A 14,763-nucleotide genomic window follows, 5' to 3' on the forward strand; every position below is an offset into this window, starting at 1 on the left:
TTTATATTAATATTAATAATTATTGTATTTTTTATCAAATGATTTTATCTGCAAACTAATGATGAAATGTGGAAACAATTCCCCCATCCCTGCTATTTGGTTTAATTGTCAAGATTGTTTAACTGCTGTGACGATGATTTTTAAATTCAATGTGATGTATTTTTATCTCATGCACTTTTATGGTCCAAAGAAGACCGAAATAAAGTATTGAATGAATACATGAATTTAAAAGATGTATTGCAAATGCATTAACATGCAATAATATTAGATGTGATCTTTTATTAAAAGATTACTTAATAAGTTAATATTTGTTTACAAATTAGTAATATTTTGAAACCAGTTCATATCGTTATATGGAGATGGACTTCTAGGGCTTCTTTCTACAGAATGTTGCGCTTTCTTTAAGCTTGGGATAAGCAATGCACAGCTGCATTCATGATTTTGTAGGTTGACTTCGCCGTTCTTCCCATGTCCCTGAGATGTGGCTTCCTGGGAAAGGCCCTGCTCTCCCCCGGGATTCCGAGATGCTCAGTGGCGTGGTACGGTGGACAGACGAGCATGGGTGGGGATGAAAAGAAGAGGCTAGCGCTGAAGCAACAGGAGTCTGCAGCCGTATATGTGCACGTGAGTGAGCGAAAGCAGTCAAACAGAGATCACTTTGTGACTGCGGGAGAGGCATGCGAAGAAGCGGTGGAGAAAGGGGGCATGAGCAAAGCGCAGGTGCATTTAAGTGTGGAGCGAGTTGTAAATGCCGCCTTTTATGAGCTAGGGTTGTGTTGTGGGGTGCGCGGGGAGAGGGTACTGACAAGAGAACTAGTGCAGAGTCGCATCAGGGGCAAGTAAGTTTAAGGAAGGGAACCTCGTTGAGCCTCGAAGGAAGGTATCGTCTACATAGTGTTTACCTGCACACTTGGCGAGTAGGGAATACAAGCTCAACTTGCAAAGTCGTGCAATTGTTCCCTGACACCGAATTGATGGTCCAACTTCGACTTTCTATTTGAATGCATTGCATGAATATTTTGAACGTTTAATGCGGAAACAGACTATTTTGAGCGAACATGTGTTTAAATCACTACTTTAAATAGGATGAAAAAGGTGGGGTGGACTCTAAAAGGGTCCTGGCCAAAGATCAATAACTTGGAATCCTTTCAAAAGGCGTGGCCTAAAACTTGTGAATTAAAATCCCGTGGTTCAAACCGCATGGCTTTTGAAGAGTATTTGAGCTCCTCTTGTGAGTTTTCTTTAATCGGATCAAGACCCAACACACAACCAAGTGCAAACCCTTAATTCAAGCCTGATCTATTGGCTTTACCAATGCATTTTGGCAGTATAGATAAATTAGTAACAATAATAATTTTGTTTGGAATAATTAGAATTTAAAATGTTTCAACTTTAAGAATATTAGACTGTGAATTAAACATTATTATGCAGTGGCGGCTCCTCCGCTAAAACGGGAGATAGTGGAGCACAATGTCCTGATAAGGGTAAAAGTCACAGTTGATCCTAGGTAGAATAGCCAGGGAGAGTCCCACATCCAGATCTTAAGGAAGAAATCGAAGATGGGTCTTGTTTAGGGTGCGCCCAGCACATCAATAAGTTAATAAAAAGAAGTGATGCAAGAGAGGTTGGAGGCTGGCCTTCATGACAGATTTGCCTCGGGAATTTTGCTGAATGACAGAAATAGATTTATACTGTTTGAAAACCTACTATATTGTGTGAAAATCTGATCTCACTAACTCAGAAGTCAGTTCTGTTTTTTATATTTCCTCATTGTGCGGTTTTGTACATTACTCAATCTGGGAGACTTATTCCTACTTAGATAGGGGACATGAACTAAAAAGGATGTAATCCATTGCTGATGTTTGCTATTGTGTTTGTTGCACTTTATCTACCTTATCTTGGGCATAAAAAACTGTTCAGAGTTGTGATAAACTGCAAATTCCCATATATGTCTATTGGTTGCGTCAGTAAAAGTGTCTTTAGTTGACCATTATTCTTATTCCGTTATTTTCAGGGTTTTTGGCAAGGGTTTTCAGAAAGAAATAGTGCTGCTTTCTTCGTGTGGTTGTTATGTAAATAAAAATACTTTTGGACAGTTTCGTTGTAAGTCTGGCTTTAGCCAAGTCCCCTTTTTTTCAATATTTGTTTAAATAGAATGTACACATGACGTGGGCCTTGGGTCAGCCTCCTTAAAAAATGTGGCTTCCTGGACAGGACCATTAGTTTGGGACCTTGTCAATCACTTCTTGGATGAGCCCAAAGGGGTACTTAAGTATCCTCTTTCTGTTGGTTGTTTCGTTGAATATTTCTCCTTCTGTTAGAATGCATGTTTGTCTATTCTGCATCAGTAAAAAAGGCCAGTCGACGCACATTCTATATTTTTTTTCTGAAAAAACGCAGTCACTCATCACCTATTCAGTTCTTCAATGGTCCTCTCTCCTAACCCCGGCCAATGCTACAAAAACAACAAGCATTTGCAATGCAATAGGTCTCGCATTAGGAAAGTTTGAGCTGTTGGTCTTGTAAATGACAATTTTTTTATTAATGTGTTGGTTTTGAAAATAGCCAAATTAATAGCTTTGTCATTTACAAAGCCAATAGTTATAACTTTCGCAAATGTGACACCTAAAGCATTTGTAATGCAACATGTTTTGTATTTACGTGACTTAGATGTATTGATATTACAAATAACAATGGCTTTAAATTGTTTTAATTAATTAATACTTAAATAAAAGTGATTGTAATTTATAATGGCAATAGCTTAAACTTTTGTGAAGATTATGTTCAGTGTATTTTATTGTGACAAATCCAAGAACAGAAGTGAAATATTAACATCTTTTTGTGACATTTATAATAAAGCTTGAAACATTGAGAGAACATATTTGAACCAGTTGTTGTTGAATGGTTGCACAGATTGATGCTGTGATGGCGCAGGTGATGTTGTGGTGGCGACGAGTGACGCTGTGGCGTTCAGTGATGCTGTGGTAGCGCATAGTGATGCTGTGGTGGCCCTGAGTGATGCTGTGGTGGCCCTGAGTGATGCTGTGTAGGCCGTGAGTGATGCTGTGGAGGCCGTGAGTGATGCTGTGGAGGCCGTGAGTGAGGCTGTGGAGGCCGTGAGTGATGCTGTGGAGGCCGTGAGTGATGCTTTGGAGGCCCTGAGTGATGCTGTTGTGGTGCATATTGATGCTGTGGGCTTCCAGAGTGATGCTGTGGGCTTCCAGAGTGATGCTGTAGTGTTCCAGAGTGATGCTGTGGTGTTCCAGAGTGATGCTGTGGTGTTCCAGAGTGATGCTGTGGTGTTCCAGAGTGATGCTGTGGTGTTCCAGAGTGATGCTGTGGTGGTGCTGAGTGATGCTGTGGTGGTGCTGAGTGATGCTGTGGTGGTGCTGAGTGATGCTGTGGTGGTGCTGAGTGATGCTGTGGTGATGCTGTGGTGGCGCTGAGTGATGCTGATGTGGCGCTGAGTGATGCTGTGGTGACGCTGAGTGATGCTGTGGTGGCGCTGAGTGATGCTGTGGTGGCGCTGTGGTGGTGCTGGGTGGTGGTGCTGAGTGATGCTGTGGTGGTGCTTGGTGGTGCTGAATGGTGCTGTAGTGGTGCTGTGGTGGTGCTGAGTGATGCTGTGGGGGTGCTGAGTGATGCTGCGGTGGCGCTGAGTGATGCTGCGGTGGCGCTGAGTGATGCTGCGGTGGCGCTGAGTGATGCTGCGGTGGCGCTGAGTGATGCTGCGGTGGCGCTGAGTGATGCTGCGGTGGCGCTGAGTGGTGCTGTGGTGGTGCTGAGTGATGCCAAATAAGATCAATAGTACTGCGATGTTGCTTTCTGTGATGTCACTTCTTGTGACGCAATATGCAATTAGGGGGGCCTCTCATCTTCCCTTTCGCCCGGGGCCTCAGAAGACCCAGGACCGGCCCTGGTGCCAGTCCCCAAATCGGAGTATTAGTGGGCCTGAACAGCAACCACCGGCTCAAATTAAGCACTGCTTGGCCACTGCTGTGCCCTGCGTGGCTGGTTTTGTGGTGAACAGTTAAATGGTTTCGGCTTCATTGAGTCCCCACCACGAGGAAGGGGCGAAAGGTGTCAATGAAAGGAGGAAAGAGGCTCTCCCGCCACCACCCCCTGCTTCATTGACACCTGCTGCCTGGGTACTAAAGAGGCAGAAAATGTTGATAAAAGCCCGCTTGGGATACTCCTTTCAGTACAAAATCTGTGTACATTTTAGAATTTACCACCGAGCAGAAAAAAAAAAAATTGTCGTTTTGGCAGGCAGTAATTTATCTGAAATACTTGCTACAGAGAGGCCTTTGTGCTGTCCTAGGCAGGTTAGATTTGAGAGGTTGTGCTTTTAAAAGCCCACAAAGAATTCTTAAAAATAGCCAGGAGCTCTCACAGCTGACAAGCTGGGCTCAGATTTGGTGCATCGGCCCAGTGCGCGCTAGTGCAGCTCAAACCTGATGGTGCTGGGCGGCTCAGCATTTCATAATTGACGCATGCACTTATCAACACAGTGGTTGAAAGGTTCAAGATCTGCTCGGTTTTGGAGTTTTTTGTGACAAAAGGGACACCCTGTGGCCTTGATCTATGGGAGAGTCAAGGACAGACGTGGAAGCCCTTAGAGGGCCAGCGGGAATGCCTGAGGCTGGCAGCGGGATGCCACTATCGCCGCTCTGCTCTCATAGAGCACAAGCTCCGAAGATTTAAACTTTCAGTGGGCCCTGGCACCACCAATAATTAGTGGCCTAATTTGCCGGACGCCTGAGGGAAAGGGAGTGGTGATGATGAGGTGACCACGTTATTTTGTAGGTGTGTTCGCGCATTCAAAACACGTGCTTAAAAAAAGGACACAGGTTTTGTTTATAATTAACCCACCTAACATGGAAATAAATATAAAAAGTAGTTTGAATAAAATGAGATGTTATGTGGCTGTGACATAAGTGTTTTAATTACTGGACCTAAAAAGCTCTCTGTGCCAGCTCATAGCTTGCTAATTTATTCATCCTCTGATTGCTTTCACTGAGTAACATCTATCCCAGACAACACTCTGCGCCTCCTGGAATAGAAACATTGTTGTTTTATTTTTGCGGCTGGATTGCATAACAGCGCTATCTGTCGCTGTCGAACGTTGTGCCCAAGTTTTCTGCAGAAGCCACCTTACAGAACCCCATTTTCATTAGACAGTGTGCGAAAGGACGGGGTAGGGCACGTAGTTTGCAGGTGCGTGCAAAGCACCAGGCCAGGTAATTAGCACAAGCGTCAGAAGCTTTGGCGGGAAAGAGAAACCTGGTGGCATCTCGAGCAGATACCGTGCCCCAAGGCAGCTCATTCCAAACAACTAGACTGTGACAAGTTATACCAACTAAAAATATATTAACTTTTCACTTCAGTTCTGTACTCTGTCCAGCAGTTATGGCACAAGCCTAGTACAGCTGGATGGACAGTGCTCGCTGTAATATCTGAGCAAACCCTAGCCTCTGCTGCAGATTAATGGGGCTTTCATCTTTCCAGCTTAGATTAGCAGGGCGTCTCTTGTAATGGAGCTTCAGCACAAATCTGTTTTATGTCTACAGCACACTTTGAAGTTGAAGCATGGACGTGAAAATGAAAGTTAATACTGTATTAACATAACATGGGGCCCAAGACACTGAAAGCTCCAGTTAGATGTATTGCTGTAATTCCCCCATGGCGAATGAGCCTAAATGTGCATCCTGGGAGCTGAAAGTTTTAATAAACCCCATGATCAGGACTTTCACTATCCTTTTCAGTGTTTGAATTTTTTTTTTATTATTAAAACCTAAAGGCAGCCTCATCCAAAGAGGCAGACTTTAATATCATGTACTCTTTACACTATGGGCTCAAAGTATGCATTACAAAAAGCCTACTTGTGATCGTGTGATTTCAGTCTGAGTCAGGTCGGTTGTCTCTCTGTAAGTGCCCACGCATACAAATAGCTCTTCTCAGCACTGTCTTCAGTTCTCCTTATGTGAAGGCTGTGTTAAACTTGCACATACTCTTCAACCCCATATTGAGCAATCTTCCAACATCAGCAACCCTGAGGTTTTAGCAAGCAGGAACTTAACTCTACATAATTTCGCAGCTGCATGCGAAGATAAGCGCCGTGTTCTGCTGACAAATACTTTTTTCTCGAAGTTTCTCGTTAAACCTACAGGGCGAAAAAATGCTACAAATGTGAAAATATGATTTTCCAGCGTTACTCGACTGTCTCGTTTTCGTGAGGTCTTGAAACATTTCAGCAATTGGAGACATGTGTGTAGCCTGAAGCAGAGCAGTGACGGACTGGGCTATATAGGCCCTTTGTGAACGAAACTTTGACTAAACCGCATTTGAGTTTTGGAGGCTGGAGTTGCGATGTGGTAACATCTCCTTGGGTAGAAAGCCACTGATGTGTTTTGGATAGAGTTCAGCGACGGAGGCACTTCTTCGTACCCTGACGGCAGAATTGCACTTAGACGACATTGTGCACGCCTGTAAACTGACATTGAAGGTGTAAGGGTATTTAAAACAAGCATTGGCACCGCACGGCAAAAAAAACCCCAAGTATTGGGCACGCTGGTGGCCTGAGAAGCGTCCGTGAAGCAGGGGGCGGGGAGCCGAACCCTTTGATGTAGCTCACGGCCGTGAAAAAAAGCAATTAGGGGGAGGAGAAGTGAGGCCAGTGCGCATTGCACACGCTGGGGAAGCCTGTGGGAGGGAGGCTGATGGCTTTGACGTGGGGAAATGCGCGTGCTTGTGTCCACGTGACCCACGTGAACTGTCTTAAATCTGCCGATGGTTTGAGAACCTATTTTGGCAACTAAAATTCTCCCCTATCCATTCCTACGGAATGGGATAGGCTCGACCTAAAAAAAGTTTTTGGGCACACGTTTTTACATAATAAAACAACCTTTGCCAAAGCCAGTATGTATTGCACTATTTGCCAGCCTTTTGGCCCTGTCAGTGCTGGTTTTGTTTTGTCATTGGTTTTGTTAAACTTAATTGGTGGGGGAGCTGCCGGTCCCCTCACCAACATAAAACAAGCATTGACAAAGCCAGTAGATGTTGACCTTTTGACCTATTGTCTGTGCCAAAGTTTTCCAATGCTATGCAGCATTGCCAAAAAGAAATACTTTTTGCCAGCATAAGAAAGGAGCAATGGCAAGGTCTTGCCTGTGTGAGAGCTATTGGTTTTTCCAATGTCTTTAAGCCCTGTGGTACAGGAGCATGGCTGCTGCTAACCATGGCTATAAGTTTTCGGCTTCGAGGAGACTGCAGTAGAGTGGTGTGCAGTAGAGTGGTGTGCAGTGGCATTGAGTGGAGTGGTGTTGACTGGAGTACCATGGCCTAGAGTGGAGTGCTGTAGAGTGGCATTCTGTGGAGTGTTATAGATTTGACTAGAGTGGCATATAGTATAGAGGCATGAAGAGGAGTGCTATAGAGTGACATAGATTGGGATGCAGTGAAGTGGTGTGAAGTAGAGTGCTATAGAGTGTAATGGCATAGAAGGGATTTTGTGGAGTCGAGTAGAGTGGCGTACTACGGCATTGAGAGGCATAAAGTATAGTGGCATAGAGTGGGGTGCCGGGGCATAGAGTAAAGCGGAGCGTTGTAGAGTAGCATTCTGTGGAGTTATTTTGAGCAGAGTGGCATTATGTGGCGTAGACTGAAGTGGCATGGTGCAGAGCAGTGGTGTAGAGTGGAGTGGAGTGGCGTAGAGTGGACTTGTATGGAGGGGACATAGTGCGTTGCAAAAAGGCGAAGAAGAACAAAGACGAGTAAGTACACATACTTGCTTCATGCTTCAGAGAAGAGCTAACATAGGAAAGGAAGGGAAGCTCACAGGAGTTAAGCAATCAAACGATTGGAAATGAATTAATGGTATGCTGTGTAAGGGTTTTAAGCCCACTGGATTGAAAACAATACCTCTCGCAGCACAGTGTATGTGCTGTGTAGACAAGACCTCAAAATGGCACAGTGATGTGTACTTGCATGTACGTATGATGCTATAGCAGTGTGCCTTGATGACATGCGCATGCATACACCACTGCATACACGGCATGAAACAGCTGACATTTATTTCATATTAGCCATCCAAGGTGGCACATACGACTTGGAGCTGTAAATAAATTTTTTTTTTAAACTACTCAAACTTGTGCAGAAGCACATTTCACAAATAAAGCAGCCTGGGCTGGCATGGGTGGGTTTGGGAGAAGCACTGAATAAGGTGAAGAAGGGAGCAACTTGAAGTGCACAGGATAGGGGAGGTATTTGATGGAGCATCAGTACACGAAATGGAGTGCAGGACTGCAACCATAAAGTGCTTAAAGAATAAAAAAATCCCTGAATGTGAGCAGTCAATCAGGTCAAACGAATGGTAAAGAAGCTATGCTCTAGAGGACAAACAAACACAGTACGAGAAATCAAAAACATAGAATAAGAAGCAAGCAATGAGAGTTACGAGAAAACCAGCCAAGGCTAAACTGTTCGCTGGCTATTCAGTTACTGTACGTTTTTTGTTATGGCCACAAGAGAAATACTTTTTTGGTCTCAGAATATACGCCTTTCCATTCTGGTTCCTGCACTGAAAGAAACAATTTTTAGGTCTCGTAGCGAAAACAGCGCGTAAGTGCTGTGTCTCGCCAGAGATCTATTGTCACTGACTGTGCTTCCCAGGAGACAGTACCTGGCCGCGAGCATTGCCTGTTGAAGGAGGCGTTTTCAGCTGGCCACGCGCTCGCGAACGCGCTCAGCTGCTGTCTCCTGGGAAGCTCCAAACACGCATGCGCATACACACACACACACACACGCGCATATACACAGACACACACACACACATCCCCACCAATACGGGAGCCGCCCGCCCCGCCACCCCCCGCCGACAGATGCGCACCTCTTAAAAACTCTCCAGCAAACGGGCCCCTTATGCCGTTGCTACTCCGGTGATCAACCATTTCATGTCCCTTCCGCAGCAGCCCTGCTCAGCGCTCGCTATGCCACCCCACTCTTCACCTCGCTGATGTTCCTCAATTGCCCACTACCCAGGCACTCTCGCCCCCCACCTTCGCATGCCGCCCAGTGCCTCGTCCGCTCTCTCCTCTGCCCACTATACTGCACCCACCCCAGACCCACTCCTCCCCACCTCGCCTCACACTCTACGCCGCACCTCTTCTCCTGACAATTCCCCCGAGCGCCCATGCTCGCACATACATAGACACACACACACACACACACGCGCACAAACACACGCACGTGTGCACACACACACGTGCACCAAGGCCCCCCATCGCACACATACATAAACACACACACAAGCGCACCCCCCCCTGCCGCCCCCCTACAAGTAAGGGCACTTACCGCCACTCCGGAGATCTGCAGCCTCCGCGGGGCTATCCCTCGGGCATGGGAGCCCCGCGTCACCACTGCTCCTCGGGCCAGGCACTCGTGGGTGCGGGCTTCGCGCACAAGACGGAAGTCCCGCCCCCACCATAGCTTTCGTTTTCAGGAGTGCGCGCGCCGTAGCGTCCTCCTCCGTGTCAGCAACTCGGGGCTTCTCCCGTCTCGTTCCGCCGTCCTCTCTGTCTAGATACAGATGCAAACTCAGAACAGCTTGTGGCCCGATCCAAGCCAGACCCTTTGTTAGGCTCGGATCTCCCTGCAAAGTTGTTGGGTTGCCCACCTCTACTTTCAGGAGCACGTGCGGTAGAACTTCAGACTGTCCCTACTCTTAACTTTAACAGGATTTGGTAGGTGGCGCCAGAGAGCTTAACTGGCCGATGAGGAGCTCTGCGAGTCCAGCTGAGAGCGAACAATGGTAAGACTTTCAGTCTGAGCCAGCCCATCATAGGAGGGTCACGCAGAAGGGGGCATGCTTTGTGCTTCCTCCACAGCCCCACAGAGGAAATAAACACGGGGCTAAGTAGGACAGGAAGAGACAACCCTCCAGGAAGCCTCACGGGTCAAGTAGCATGTTTTCGTGCACAGCTCCCCCTCCCTGAGTAAACCTTGTCTGTGAGCGCTTGGACCGCAGCTGTCCCCTTGAAGGAGAGAAACTTCCTCCCGGTCCCAGATGTGCTCGTCCACCTCAGCGGGCGCCCATTGATGCTCATTCAAGGCTAAGCTCTCCAGAAGGCGAGTCCACAATGCCTCTTCGGAGGGGCCCACAGGGGCGTGCGCCCCTCTACCTGCTCCTCCTGCTAGCCGCTGCCCCCCGGAGCCCTGCTCAACAGAAGGCGCCCGCAACCGAGGAGACCCCCGAGGGGGCGTCCACCCTGGCCTTCGTCTTTGACGTGACGGGCTCCATGTACGACGACCTGGTCCAGGTGATCGACGGCGCCTCCAAGATCCTGGAGACGTCGCTGAAGAGACCCAAGAAGCCGCTCTACAACTTCGCGCTGGTTCCCTTCCACGACCCAGGTAAGGGAGTGCCCAGAGGTGACTTAGCTCGTAGTGTGGCGCTAGGAGAGAACTTCTGACTCGCCCCACATGTTGTTGGCACGCGTCAGGGGGTTGTGTGCTCTCAGCAATGTGTGAAAAAGAGAGGCCGCACAGTGTGGGGGAAGATAAGAGCATCTAACTGGAGCTAGATTCGGGGGTCAGTTAATACAAAAAAATGCATTTGATGTAGAAAATAATTCTGGAGGTTGCCTTCTTTAAGTTTCTTTCCTAGCTTTCAAACGCCAGAAAGGGAAATAAGGCAGAGGGCAACAAAGTGGTTTGCCCAGGATCACACTGTTGGTTCGAATAGGGACGCTTTTATCGAGACCAGTGCAAAATGGTTATTCCACTTGGAGAATTCAACAGAATGAATAATTCTGCACATACATCGTTGTCATTTTGCGCCCGTGGTGACATTTTCTGGCCAAAAGTCAGACGGGCTTAATAACAGCTGTAAGCCCGTGCCTGAGGTGCATCATCAGAGCTTTGTGAATAATAACGGCATCAGCCCCGTGCGTGAGTTGCATCATTAGAGCTGTGTGAATAATAACAGATGTGAACCCGTCCATAAGGTGCATCATCAGAGCTGTGTGAATAATGACAGCTGCAAGCCCGTGCCGGAGGTGCATCATCAGAGCTGTGTGAATAATAACAGCTGTGAGCCCGTGCCTGAGGTGCATCATCAGAGCTGTGTGAATAATAACTGCGTCAGCCCCGTGCGTGAGGTACATCATCAGACCTGGGTGAATAATACCAGCTGTGAGCCCGTGCCTGAGGTGCATCATCAGAGCTTTGTGAATAATAACTGCGTCAGCCCTGTGGTGAGGTGCATCATTAGAGCTGTGTGAATAATAACAGCTGTGAGCAACAGCATACTCTTGCACACACTCAAACTGCTCACCAATTCAAAGTTTGTTAAAAATGTTATGCAACGCATTGTCATACACAATGCCAATAACTCAAACTTTAATGCTGCGAGACCTATTGCATTGCAAATGCTTGTTTTTATAGCTGTCGTCTCTGAGAAAGAGCAGAATGCTGTCTCTCACAGTGAAGATATCCACTTGTTGAAGCAAACTGTCCTTCTGCCCCATGCTGTAGAGGGCGGAACACCCTATGAAAAAAAAAATATATATGATGTGATCAAGGGCACAGCGTGCTTGAAACGTGCCAACAGAGGGAAATGTTGAAGAAATAAACATCTTCCTGCCTTGTGTATGTGTGTGTATGTATATATATATATATATATATATCTATCCCGTCCCGACATTGTCCGGGTGTGCGCTTCTTAAAGTGTGGCCCCTGACTTTTTTTGGTTGTATGTCAGCCCCCTCATAGACCGGCTTCGGATGTATGACTTTACAACGCATAGTGTTGAGGGGTGCTGGATAGTGAATAGTTTAATTTACTATTCAACGCCAGTCCCCGTGGATAGTAGGGAAGGTGTTGGATAGTAAATTAAATCTATTCCCTATCCTAGAGCTCCCCCCAGCGCAATGCGTTGTAATGGTTTGCGTTGTAAAGGATGTTTCCCACCGTTTTTTCTTGTAGGTCAGCCACCTTAGAGAATGGCGAGGCCCACCACAGAGTTAGTGTTAAGCGGCTTGCCTTGTTAAGAGTGCATCCCCCAGTGAGAATGTGCGCGTTTCCGAATTGATGAAAGCCTTGTTTTCCTTCGCGCCGCAAGTACTGTGAGTGTTACAGTGCTAATGCTGATGGCGGCGAGTGAACGCTGAGTTACTAAAGTTATTTTTGGTTTGTTGACTGTGGAAAAGATGTCCGCAACATATAAAGTAATTCGTGTGACTCTTATGAGTAAATTACCGTCAATGTTCCGGCGAGTGCCTTCCTTGCGTGACAGAGCCGCGCCTCTTTTGTATTAGGTGAGCCCCCTCTGACAACGTGCGAGCTTGACAAATGGCGAAAGCTTTCTTTTATTTATCGGCGCAAGTATTGTGAGTGTTATGAGTTTTGTGGCGTGATAGGGCGGTTGTGAAAGCCGCGCCCCTTTCTGAAAGCGTGCCTCCGTATGCGAAGGAATGCTGAGGGTCACAAATGAGCGTACTTTTGTATTACTTAGCGCCGCAAATAGTGTGAGTGTTATCATTAATGTAGGGTGAATGGCCTTGCACAGAGAATTCGGCGGCCATGTATTTATTTTCAAGCTCCGCCCCTTACTTGATGTCAGCCCCTCTGACAACGGTAACGCCCACAAAGTTTTATTTGACACGCCCACACTACTTTCACATGCCCATCGACAAGGCCAACGCCCCCAAGGGACTACTTTACCACTAAGGTAGTTTCCCCTTTCTAATGTATATGGTGTCCAGATGTATAGCCTATGTCCATCTGCTGCAGCTCCCCTTTACAATGGTGTATTGGGTGTAGTGATTGGTGCAGTACTTTTTGAGATTACCTGCCTCAAAGGTTTGGGTTCTCTCTTTATAATAGTAGTTTAGATATATTCTTCTCCTCTCTTCCCCTCACCCATCACACTTTTTCCTCACACTCCTTCTCCATTCCTGAGTACAGCTTAGCCATTTTGGGCACGTGCACTGTAGTTCAATGCAAAGTCTTTCCCACAATACTACTGATAAAGAAACCTACAAGAACTTTCTGGCCCTATACACCAAGCATCTAAAGAAGGCACGCAAAATCCACATTGAGTCACAACTTAATCAGGCAGGAAAATCCTCTAAAGAACTGTCCCGTATTCTTTCACAAACCCCAAGGCCTGCCAAAATGAGGTAACTCCCACACAAGACCTCTGTGACAAGTTAGCCAACCATTTTATTCAGAAGATTGAGACTCTCTATGACAAAATCACCAAAGATAAGAAAGATGTTATTACCCTCTACCACTCACACTCTCTCACTGGTAAGGTAAGGTAAGGTAAATTTATTATGCATAGTTAATTAAAACCAGTGCAAACATTTTACAATTTTTTTTTTAAATCTCATAAGAAAATCGATTAATTAAGTCATCATTAAAAGAGCATACAATAAAAAACCCGATCTAATGACCAGGAAAATTTCTTTTAAGGCAAGAGAGCATGTTCCTTGAGTTCTGATGAGCGTCTATATATTTTCTGTGTCAATGTTCGGAATATTTTTTGGCAGTTTTTGCTCGATTATCGCAAGGTACTTTACATATCTCTCACTGCACATTCCTTGGACTGCTTTCCCTTACTTACAATCGACTCTGCGGAGTCTCTAATGAAAACTGTCAAATCGGGTTCCTCTCAGGATATCTTACCGGCCAAAGTATCTTCGCTACTCCATAAACAGTTGGCACCCGCGATCTGTTCCATTCTCAACTCCTCCCTGAACAAGGGCAATCTTCCTTCCGAGTGGAAGGCTGCCCAAATAATTCCCATTAGAAAAACCTAATGCCCCTCAGGAAGACCGGTCAAACTACTGTCCTATATCCCTGTTACCATATCTGAGCAAAATTCTGAAAAACATATTAATAAATATCTCTCCGAGTATATTGAAGTAACGTGAGGCCTCGACCCCTTGCAATCGTGGTTCCGTCCCGGATTGAGTATGGAGTCCGCACTAATTGCAGTCATGGACAACCTCAGACACTCCCTGGACAATGGACAGGCAGGACTATTGGTGCTGCTGGATCTGTCAGCAGTGTTTGACACAATATCCCACTCCATCCTACTAAACAGACTAAGAAACGTTGGAATCCATAACCTTGCCTTTCAGTGCTTGTCCAGCTTCCTAACCTACTGCACCCAAACCGTCAATCACTGCGTCTTCTGCTCTCCAACATCGGAGCTGACTAAAGGTGTGCCCAGTGGATCCTGCCTTAATCCCACTCTTTTTAACATTCATGTGGCGCTCCTTGCGAACCTACTCGGGGAACTGGGCTTCATACCAATCTCATACGCTGATGATACTGAGCTCCTTATGGCATTTAATAACAAGCACTGGCATAGCCAGTAGGTCTCGCCTTTGGGAGCTTATAAGTGTTTAACCTTGCAACAGTTAATGTTGTTGCACCAAGGATATTTTGCTGCATAACTAAATATGCATAAGGTCCCAAAAGCGAGACCTATTGGCTATGCCAATGCTTGTTTTTTATCGTAGTGCCTGAGACATGGAGTGAAGGTGCGTGAGTTCAGGAGGGAGAGAGGCAGACCGGTCTGGGAGGGAAGGTGTGACAGAGAGGAAGAGAGGAATTACTGGAGGGAAGGGGTGGGATGAAGAGAGAGAGCGACAAAGAGAAGGAGGGAAGAAGTTGTCATGAGGAGGAAGAAAGGATTCTACTGAGGGCAGGGAGCGGGCTAAGGCGAAAGAGAGGTGAAGGGATGGATATGTGGTA

The 14,763-nt window shown here is 46.4% G+C and overlaps 1 protein-coding gene across 1 annotated transcript in view; it reads left to right on the plus strand.

The window, feature by feature from the left end:
* The first annotated feature begins 394 nt into the window (after positions 1–394).
* RSAD1 (radical S-adenosyl methionine domain containing 1) overlaps positions 395–14,763 on the plus strand; it is a 146,058-nt gene continuing 131,689 nt past the window's right edge. Inside the window, exon 1 of the mRNA XM_086930828.1 lies at positions 395–624. Coding sequence (XP_086786954.1) covers positions 469–624 — 156 coding nt within the window. The 5' untranslated portion in view covers positions 395–468. The remainder of the gene's footprint in view (positions 625–14,763) is intronic.

Source organism: Lissotriton vulgaris, chromosome 7 (genome assembly GCF_964263255.1).
Source record: "Lissotriton vulgaris chromosome 7, aLisVul1.2, whole genome shotgun sequence".
NCBI classification, from domain to species: Eukaryota; Metazoa; Chordata; class Amphibia; order Caudata; family Salamandridae; genus Lissotriton; species Lissotriton vulgaris.